The sequence below is a fragment of the Squalius cephalus genome (assembly GCF_949319135.1).
Source record: "Squalius cephalus genome assembly, chromosome: 20".
In the NCBI taxonomy this organism is placed as follows: domain Eukaryota; kingdom Metazoa; phylum Chordata; class Actinopteri; order Cypriniformes; family Leuciscidae; genus Squalius; species Squalius cephalus.
The window spans coordinates 33,919,859-33,930,660 of NC_137141.1; the positions used below are offsets into that span (position 1 = coordinate 33,919,859).

At 42.2% G+C, this 10,802-nt stretch overlaps 1 protein-coding gene across 1 annotated transcript in view; it reads right to left on the reverse strand.

The window, feature by feature from the left end:
• Window positions 1-5,327, reverse strand: part of ppp1r14d (protein phosphatase 1 regulatory inhibitor subunit 14D) — a 16,253-nt gene extending 10,926 nt beyond the window's left edge. Inside the window, exons 1-2 of the mRNA XM_079852589.1 lie at window positions 5,283-5,327; window positions 4,616-5,165 (exon numbers count right to left, since the gene is read on the reverse strand). Of these exons, the coding sequence (XP_079708715.1) occupies window positions 4,616-4,789 (174 nt within the window). The 5' untranslated portion in view covers window positions 4,790-5,165; window positions 5,283-5,327. The remainder of the gene's footprint in view (window positions 1-4,615; window positions 5,166-5,282) is intronic.
• Window positions 5,328-10,802: the final 5,475 nt, after the last annotated feature.

Here is a 10,802-nt window from a genome sequence, read left to right on the forward strand (position 1 = left end):
TAACATTTGATTTATTCTCATCTTATTCTAGCTCTGTCTGGTGATGCGTTTAGTGACCTTTCTCTTTCAGAGGTGAGTGTTGTTCGATGTCCCAGCTAACGAGGAGTGAAAAGGTTTTTCTGTGATCATTCAACCGGCCTGGTTTTTAAATGTTTTAGAGGCTTTTGTACGAACATTCCGTTTTATCATTTTGGAAACATTATGAGAACGTTACTTTTGAAGGTTCTCTGAACTTCTGAAACAAGTAGCGACATAAAAAAAAAAAAAAAGAACTACAGAAAAAATAACTTTCCATGAATGATGTATGAATACTTTTTGCTGCCATTTTGAGAACAGATAATGTCGAACGAACATTATATTAATGTTACTGGAAGAATGTTTGTTCATAACTTTGAGAGAACCTTGACAGAACGTTCTGGGATGGAACTAACATGCGGTGGATGTTGATGAAAAAGTAATAAAACACTGAATGTGATCAACTCTCAATAATAATTTATTATTTAAATCTACAGTGATATTAAACAGCAGAGAGCCGAACAATCAAACACAGTGATGTTTTTACATATATTATAGCAGTGACTGATATCTTGTGCTTTATTTACAGCTATTTCTATATGTTTATGTTTTCATTTCAGATATAATTGTTCATATAGTGGAAATTTCTTTGAATTAATTGGTTTATTTGAGGTATTTGATGCAATTGCAAGACAAACAGTGCGATTACATAAGAAATATACTCTCATAAGGGAAAAAATGCCCGTATTTCTGGTTCAATTCTAACCAATTTTTGGTACTGAAGCAATGAGGAATCAGCAATAATTCCTTGATAAATTTACATTTATGCATTTGACTTACATTGCATTCAATCTATATATTTTGTTCAGTTCATGCATTCCCATACTAGCATCATGCTCTATTGCTTGAGCAGTGTGTTTTTCTGGTATCATGTAAGAAAGCTTTACCCCAGAGTACGGCCTGCTGTCATGTGCAAGATATCATATCAGAAAAGCACATGGTGCAGATTGTCATGTTATCAGGGTGGTGTAGACTAGTGATGGTAAGTGAAAGGCTTTAGGTTCAAACCCCTCCAGTGCATTGAGTAAAACACCTCCATTACTCCAGGAAGAGTGTTATTCCTATAGCTCAAATATTAGGGCATGGGTTCGATTCCCAGGGAATGCATGAACTGATCACGTGTACTTTGATAGCAATGCAATTCACTTTGGATAAAAGCATCTGCCAAATGCATGAATGTAAATGAGTCCTACTTTTCTCCTGTTATCTCTATTATTAGACAAAGTTGTGTTTATCTGACCAGGAATCTCAGTGTGCACATTAAAAATTTCCAGCTGAGGAACGATAGTTTGACATTGACAGCCAATCAGAATCCGTCCTGTTTTAAAGAGCTTGAGCATTTAAAACAGCAGATGACAAAACTGCAGTGCACTTATAATAAACAGAGCGTTAACATGCATTGCTGTGGTAGTTATCATTCTTAGTGAGAACGTGCCTTAACAGTCCAACCGCAACCATCAGGGTGCATGCAAAAACTGCCACAGGTTTGGTAAATGATTGCAGAATTCAGGTGTTTGTTTGTGTCTGTGCCGAGATCGGCATTAGATCACCTGACAGTGGTTATATTTGGCTGCAAGGTTATATTCGGCACATTTGAGAGGAATGCTGTGAAAAAAACAGCTTGATCTGTTCAAATAGCCTATCATCACCTTCTCCTCTAATGTCACCGTGTCCTCAGCGCATTCAAGTAAATGTCACTGTCACATCATGATCACACGCATCTCATCAATGCTGCTCTGCCTCCAGCTCAACCAACCGGAGTCCTGTTTCCATGGTGATGCGAATACACAGTCTGATGTAATGTGGCAGATGCTGTGCGTTCCCAGATGTTCATAACTCGTCATCACCAGCGAATCATGACGTCAGTGGAGATACTGATTAGAGTCTGATCTCTGTTTGCTTTAAGTAATGTTCTGGGTTCAGTACAACTTAACCTACATGAGCGGCATCTGTGAGTCTGTGACATGCTGTCGTTTTCAATCTCCCCTCAGTTTGTTAAACAACCAGGAATGCACTTGGAAGGTCTGTGAGGCATTTGTATGTAAATTGCATTTACATTTAGTCATTTAGCAGACGCTTTTGTCCAAAGCGACTTACAATTTAGGACTAAATCAGGCGAGTCATCGTGAAGAGGCAAAAACAACGCAAGAAGTGCTCAAAATATGAAGTTCAGGCATTGTTCAGAGTAGCATAAGCCCGATAAGGGAGGATTAAAGCAAAAGGAAAGACATTTTTTTATTTGATTTTTTATGAAGTTAAGTCATAAATTACTTTGTGCAAACATTATGTTTTTTGATCTGAAAAGTGTCTAGTCTTTTTTTATGTTTAGGATGATAGTTCCTGAAGTTTACTCTATGTAGACAGTACCCTTTTTAGTAGTCTTATAAATATTATTCACATAGTAGAGAGTAGAGACTGCGGTCTGTAGCGCCCTTGTTAGTGCACCCACCTCCCATGCCGTAGACACCGGTTTGAATCCCGCACAAAGAGAGGAGAGTACTAGGAACTGTGAGGTTATATTTGGTGCCGTGACCAGGATGAGAGTGAGGTTTAGGGGGGAGAGTTTAACAGAGGCAAGCTAGTAAGAGCTGAGTGGGTAAACCTCACTCCCCTGATCTCCAGAAAACTCATTCCAGAAACCTCACTCCTCCTATGCTGGAGACGCTGGTTCAAATCCCGCATGGAGAGAGGCAAGAAGGACCGGAGAGGTTAAATCTGGTGCCGTGACCCGGATGGGACTGAGTTTAGGTTTAGGGGGGAGAGTGTAAACCTCACTCCCTTGTCGTCAAGAGGTACGCTGGCGATTTAGGGGGGGAGAGTGTAACGGAGGCAAGCTAGTAAGAGCTGTGTGTGTAAACCTCACTCTCCTGATCTCCAGAAACCTCACCCCTCCTTTGCCGGAGGCATCGGCTCAAGTCCCACACAGAGAGAGGCGAGTAGGAACTAAGAGGTTATATTTGGTGCCGTGACCCGCATGGGAGTGACGTTTAGGGGGGAGAGTGTAACGGAGGCAAGCTAGTAAGAGCTGTGTGGGTAAACCTCACTCCCCTGACCTCCAGAAACCTCACCCCTCCTTTGCTGGAGACACTGGCTCAAGTCCCACACAGAGAGAGGCGAGTAGGAACTGAGAGGTTATATTTGGTGCCATGACCCGGATGGGAGTGAGGTTTAGGGGGAGATTGTAAAGGAGACAAGCTAGTAAGAGCTGTGTGGGTAAACCTCACTCCCCTGATCTCCAGAAACCTCACCCCTCCTTTGCCGGAGACACTGGCTCAAGTCCCGCACAGAGAGAGGAGAGTAGGAACTGAGAGGTTAAATTTGGTGCCGTGACCCGAATGGGAGTGAGGTTTAGGGGGGAGAGTGTAAACTTCACTCCCCTGATCTCCTGAAACCTCACTCCTCCTATGCCGGAGACGCTGGTTTGAATCCCACTCTGAGGGGGGGTGAGTAGGACCCGGAGAGGTTATATTTGGTGCCGTGACCCGGATGGGACTTAGTTTAGGTTTAGGGGGGTGAATGTAAACCTCACTCCCTTGTCCTCAAAAGGGAACGGTGGCGATTGGCACTATAGACTCCAGCCTTTAACGTCCTTGTTAGTGTACACCCCTCCTATGCCAGAAACGCTGGTTCAAATCCCAAACGGAGAGGTTATATTTGGTGCCGTGACCCAGATGGGAGTGAGGTTTAGTGGGGAGAGTGTAAACCTCACTCCCCTGTTCTCAAGAGGTACGCTGGCGATTGACACTAGAGACACCGGTTCAAATCCCGCTCGGATATATATATGTCTTGTCATATTTATACATTTATCAGTCTTTCGCCGTCCATTAGACGTCCATTGTAAGTGCATTATTACTTTTGCTTGTTTTTACAAACTGAAGAAGGGTTCAAAATTGTTTTCTGTTGTAATCGACATCATGTCACATATTTAAACGGTGGTTCATGTAAGTGCACTGAGACATTCAGACCTGCTCATATACTTCCAGTGAACCTATAAAGCTAAACTTGTGCTTGTGATGTTACACGTTTTTAAGGCACTTTGAATTAAAGCATCTGCTAAATGAATAAATGTACATGTAAAACTAATTTCTGAAGCTTTAAACACTAAACTGCATTTGCACTTCATAGAATAAAGTTTTATAAATGATAACAATGTACCTACTGATGACAAATAAGTCAATATCTCTCAAAAACTTCTCTCAATTGTTCCTCCTAAACAGCCATGAGATTAAATAGAGATATTTACTGAAGTCTCACATGTTTCCCCTGAGAAAAGACCCCATGTGAGAGTTTCAGAACAATGTATCAAAATACCAAAGTCAGAGATCTCAATATGAGCTCAAACACCTCTCATCAAATTATCCGAGCTGCTCTTCACATTCATTTCATAGGATGACTGACAACTATTGACTCATTTAAATCTGTTTAAGGAGAATCATCTGCTCAGAATCATCACCGTCTTGCTGGATGTTTTGGTGCATTATTAACTTGAGTCTGATCACAGGGAACGTGCTGTAATGCTGTCTCTCTGGATCTGTCTTACCTCGCAGTCATACAGCAGGTGCAGCTGCCCGTCGATCCACTCCTCGATGTCCAGTCGCCTCTGGAGGTCTTTGCGGTTGTATTTGACCGTTAGTTTGCCCAGTTTGCGTTGGGCAGGCTCCTCCTCTTTGGTCTGAAACATCACTCTGGACTGGGTGCCCGGCTCCGACGCCATGCCTGCCACAACCTCACACGGACGGGGAGAAGTCCAAGAGGCGACTGTCTCTCTCTCTGTCTGTCTCTCTCTCTCTCTCTCTCTCTGTCTGTCTGTCTCTCTCTGTCTGTCTCTCTCTCTCTCTCTCTCTCTCTCTCTCTCTCTCTCTCTCTCTCTCTCTCTGTCTGTCTCTCTCTGTCTCTCTCTCTCTCTCTCTCTCTCTCTCTGTCTGTCTCACAGACTCAAACTCCTTCAGTCAGAGTCCTGCTGTCGTTTGCTCCTCTGACTCTCTATACTGCAGTGTGTTTCTGACTCATGATCGTGTTGTTTCTGTCCAACAGCCTCCTTTAGCTCCTGTCTTCTGTCTGAGCTCTACTAACACTGCCTCTCTCTCTCTCTCTCTCACTCCCTCCCCTACCTCTCTCGCTCTCTCTCTCTCTCACTCTCACTCCCTCCCCTACCTCTCTCGCTCTCTCTCTCCCACTCTCTCTCTCTCTCTCACTCCCTACCCTACCTCTCTCTATCTCTCTCTCTCACTCCCTCCCCTACCTCTCTCACTCTCTCTCTCTCCCTCCCTACCCTACATCTCTCGCTCTCCCTCCCTCTCTCTCTCTCTCTCTCTCTCTCTCCCCCCCCCCCCCCCATCTCTCTCTCTCTCTGCACTCACTGTCTACTGCTTTTATAGGCTTGAAATGAAGACGTGTTGTTGTTGTGTGTTCATGTGTGTGTTAAGGAGGAACATAGTTCAACTCAGGACTGATAACATGCAAGATCAGTGTCAGAGGTCAAAACACTTGTTTTAAAGCACTTGTTGTTATTACTGTAATTCATATGTAATGGGATTATTACGTAAAAAAAATGGATTTATATTTATTTGTTTAAGTATGCATTTGCCAAAAGACATTTTAAAATATATAAATAAATAGGTTGCACCCTTTATTTTACTAACTGTATGCTTTTAATATTTTTTTTTTATGAAAATGTGAGTTCTGTTTGCCAGTGCAAACTCACCGTCACAATTTGTGTTCTGGGTGGTTGATATTGATAAGAGGTTGCTAAGATATTCTGAGTGGATGTTGGTGTGTTGCTATATGGTTTATAGGGAGTTCCCGGTGCTTAGGGTGTTGCTAAGCTGTTGCTGGGGTGTTCTGAGTGGTTGCTAGGGGGTTGCTAAGCTGTAAAAAATAAATACATACATATTAGAAAATAAATAAATACATTTTCAAACAATCACTTTGCTAATCTTTAAAGAAAACACAAGATGTGTTTGTCAGTGCAAAAGATATTATGAGTGGCTGTTAGTGTTCTGCTATGTGGTTTCTAGAGAGATATGGGTGGTTGCTAAGCTGTTCTGTTGCTACGGTGTTCTGAATGGTTGTCAGGGTGTTGCTATGTGGTTGTTAGGGCATTGTTAGATCAATGTTTGCTATGATGTTCTGAGTGGCTGTTAGTGTGTTGCTGTGTGATTTCTAGGGTGTTCTGGGTGACCGCTAGGGGGTTGCTAAGCTGTTTTGAGGGTGTTTTGGTGGTTGCTAGGGGGTTGCTAAGCTGTCGCCAGGGTGTTCTGAGTGTTTGGCAGGGTGTTGCTATGCAATTCCGTGGGTGTTCTGGGAGATTTCTGGGGAATTTGTTTGTGTATATGCATATATAATCTCGGAGCACACTTCTTTTGCTCACACACTTTGCTCCATTATCAGAGGTAATGGAGCTTATCCTGTGAGATCCTGTGCCAGAAGGAAATGGAGGGTAATGGATGTAACGTTGCCCCATTTTGATTAAATGGGGATCAGCAAAGAGCCATATATGTCAAAATGTTCCTCTCTTACCAGCTGATATGTCAGTTGTCACTTAGAGTTGCTTGCCAGATCATAAAGTTTCCATTTACCGCTACTGAGATCATTTTCCCGTAAGGCTGATGAAACACTTGTTATGAATTGATGTGCAGGCAGGTTGCATACAGTATTTCCAGGATATTACAATGATAAAACGATAAATCTCATATCAACAGATAACTGTGGAGCTGCAGATGTCAGAAATTGTGCATTGAGAGTGTAGTTAACGGTCTGTGTTAGTTTTTCTGTGGGAGAACCCCTGATGGATCCACGGTTCACACAGCACGCGTTTTTCCTGTTAAAAATGTGAGACGGTCTAGAGACACGGTTTTTAAAGTTTAACTTATTTTAACTTGACGGGAGTGAGGTTTACCCACACAGCTCTTCCTAGCTGGCCTCGGTTACACTGCGCAGTCACTTGTGTCTACCAGCGCAGATTATCTATATGTTCACCTGTCAGAAAGCCTCCAAACATGCATTTGAAATCAACCATGTCTTTTATAGCTGCCATTATCAGGCGTGTGACTGATAAGGCCTGAAACTAAGTGGGCGCACCTTGATGAATGATGAATGAGGAGACGCAGCAATGCAACAGTCTGTAGTGGTTTGGACAGAGCAAAACTTGATATGCGAGAAACACATTTATGATTCCCACAGCGCATCATACATTGCTTCAAGCTGTCCAAACAGACTTCTGGGGTGTATTCCCATGTCAAAGTGTACACCGGGCCGGACAAAAGGCGAGCTTCGGCTATTCCAAAGATCCGATTTCGATAAAAACAATGACTGCCTCTTTTCCTTTTTGTTTTGTCATGGCATATCAATCAAGTGCAGCTTCGCTGCTTCTCCTGACGATGTGCCGTCTGTTACAAACTCTGAATTATTAAGCAACACGGCAGCTCATCTTTCACAGCCAACAAATTCATTCATCCAAGCCAAGACTCAAAAATAGGGCCAAACATGGCGCACATTCCCTAGAAACACTCTGCTTTCAAGAAAGAAAAAAAGGAAATGCAACAAGAAAATGTGGTGCTTGTCCATGCTCAGTGTTGTGGGTGGTTGCCAGGGCATTGATATGTAGTTGCATATGTATTTGTGGTTTAATAGTGTTGTAATTCAGTTGCTAGGGTGTTTTGGATGGTTGCCAGGGCATTGCTATGTAGTTGCATATGTATATTGTGGTTTAAAAGTGTGTTGTCATTCAGTTGCTGGGGTGTTTTGGATGGTTGCCAGGGTGTTGCTATGCAGTTGCATATGTATTTGTGGTTTAATAGTGTTGTAATTCAGTTGCTAGGGTGTTTTGGATGGTTGCCAGGGTGTTGCTATGCAGTTCCAAATGTATTTTGCGGGTTACATCGTGTGTTGTCATTCAGTTGCCGGGGTGTTTTGGATTGTTGCCACTTGCCAGGGTGCTACTATGCAGTTGCATATGTATTTGTGGTTTAATAGTGTTATAATTCAGTTGCTGGGGTGTTTTGGATTGTTGCCAGGGTGTTGCTATGCAGTTGCATGTGTATTTTGTGGGTGACATAGTGTGTTGTCATTCAGTTGCTGGGGTGTTTTGGATTGTTGCCAGGGTGCTACTATGCAGTTGCATATGTATATTGTGGATTAATAGTGTGTTGTCATTCAGTTACTTTGGTGTTGTGGATGGTTGCCAGGGCGTTGCTATGCAGTTGCATGTGTGTTCTGAAGATGATTTGTGTTTTGCCATTCAGTTTTTAGGGTGTTGTGGATGGTTGTCAGGGCGTTGCTATGCAGTTGCATGTATATTTTGTGGGTTAATAGTGTATTGCCATGCAGTTTTTGGGTGTTGGGGATTGTTGCCAGGGCGTTGCTATGCAGTTGCATGTGCGTTCTGCAGGTCAGTAGTGTGTTGCCATTCAGTTGCTAGGGTGTTGTGGATGGTTGTCAGGGTGTTGCTATGCATTTGCATGCGTGTTCTGCAGGTCAGTAGTGTGTTGCTATTCAGTTGCTAGGGTGTTGTGGATTGTTGCCAGGGCGTTGCTATGCAGCTGCATGTGTGTTCTGCAGTGATCTTTACAACGGAACTGAATCAACACTGAACTGACTTCAGCTGAACAACAACCGTAAGGCATAATTTTCCTGTTGTCACGGTAAAGATGCTTTGAAAACAATCTGTATTCATTGTATAAATCGCTATATAAATAAAGGTGACTTGTCTTGACCTAATAGTGTGGTGCCATGCAGTTGCCAGGGTCTTGTGGATGGTTGCCAGGGCATTGCTATGCAGTTGCATGTGGGTTCTGAGTGGTTAATAGTGCGTTGTTATGCAGTTGCTAAGGTGTTCTGAGAGGTTGCTTGTACAAGTGAAAAGACTCATTAATATGGGTCTCTCCTTCAATGCACAATGTGTTTAAAAGAGTTACAGTATATCAATGATGTAAATGCATGGTCACCCTCATCACAGTGTATTTCAGTGCTTACATAAGAATGCTGAGGTTGATCTGGTGTGTGTGAATGTGTGTGTATCTCTTTGTCTCTTCATGGCATCCGTCCAGCATGAGTCAACCAGTGTTGGCTGTGTTATCAAAGCTCAACTTGTTGTCTTGAACACTCCCACAGAGAACGCTGAAGACCATATTCAGGAGCTTTATGTGTGACTGCCATCTAGTGTGTGTAGTGTGTAGAGCCTTAGGTTACATGAGCTTTGGCTTTGAACACATTTCACATTTTATGCACTTTTATCTAAAGTGACTTACGTTGCATTCAAGGTGTACATTTTGTCAGTTCATGCATTCTCTGGGAGTCAAACTCATGACCTTGGCGCCATGCTCTACTGTTTGAGCTACAGGAATGAACAAATACACTTAAAAACAACAACAAAACACTGAGAGACTAATATCTTCAGTGAAGACCAGGGGTCAAATTTGAAGTTCATTTAGTTTTCTGAAGACAAGAGTTCTTCACATTTCCAAAGGCTTAGAAAATGATTAAAGGGGTGGTATAATGCCCTTTTCACAAGATGTAAAATAAGTCTCTGATGTCCCCAGAGTGTGTATGTGAAGTTATACCCCACAGATATTTTTATATAGCATGTTAAAATTGTAAATTTTTGAGGGTGAGCAAAAACGCACCGTTCTGTGTCTGTTCCTTTAAATGCAAATGAGCTGCTGCTCCCGGCACAGGGGGCGGAGCTACAACAGCTTGCACTCACACAGACACACACTGAAAATTTCAAAAACTTTTAGCCTTTTATGTTCAAACCGGAGTCAGACAATGATGGAGAGACTCAAGAAGAAGTGACAACATGTAGAAGCAACAGGACATTTCTGAATGGTTAGTTGATGAGTTTATGAAGCTGATGTGTAGTTATCTTCTAGTCATTGATTAGCATATTCTGTCTTGATAATCTATAAATCACATTCAGGGGGCGGGGTTTATGTAAATTTTAGGGTTAGTGATGTCAATAACCCGAGAGGAAGCTCGTGTAGTCTCAACCAGCCGTTAGTTGTAATCCTTAAAAAGCGATTTCTTTAAAAGCAAATATCTCCCTTTGCTCTGAACTTTGAGCGTTGTAACTTTGCAGATGTTGTTTATGCTCAAACAGCAACATTACACACTAACTAAAGCTAGAAAAGTCAAATCATAATCAAACACCCCTTTAAGAGGATTCAGGCTCGAACTAAATTAGGACACATAAAACAATGGTGTTTGTTTTTTTACGCAAAAGTGGTTATCTCAAGACAATATCTATTCTCATTCATAAGCAACAATCATAAGTGAGTCATAAATCCAGCGAGGGCACTTCTCATCTGATGGCTGTTGATTCCTCCTGAAAACTGTTTGTGTTCTTAAACAATTCAGACAAAACATAGAGGATAACCTTTCCCTTTAAGGTTGAGTCAGACAACATCCCTGAAACAGAACAATACCTCCACACAGAGCAGACCTGAGCTGATGTGAACTTCTGCTACTGATTCAGTGTCACATTAGTGCTGTCAATTAGTGCTGCATCTAACATACAAGTTTGTAAATATAAAATATATACACACACACACATATTTCCAAACTTTTATGTTAGATGTGATCAATCGCGATTAATTGATTTGACAGCATATTTCACGTGATGTCACACCCTTATAGGAACGTGGGCAAAAGGATGGTTGCGTCCGAAATCGCATTCTTCCCTACTATATAGTGGCCATAAAACAGTATTAGACAAAAGGGCTGGGTCCAAA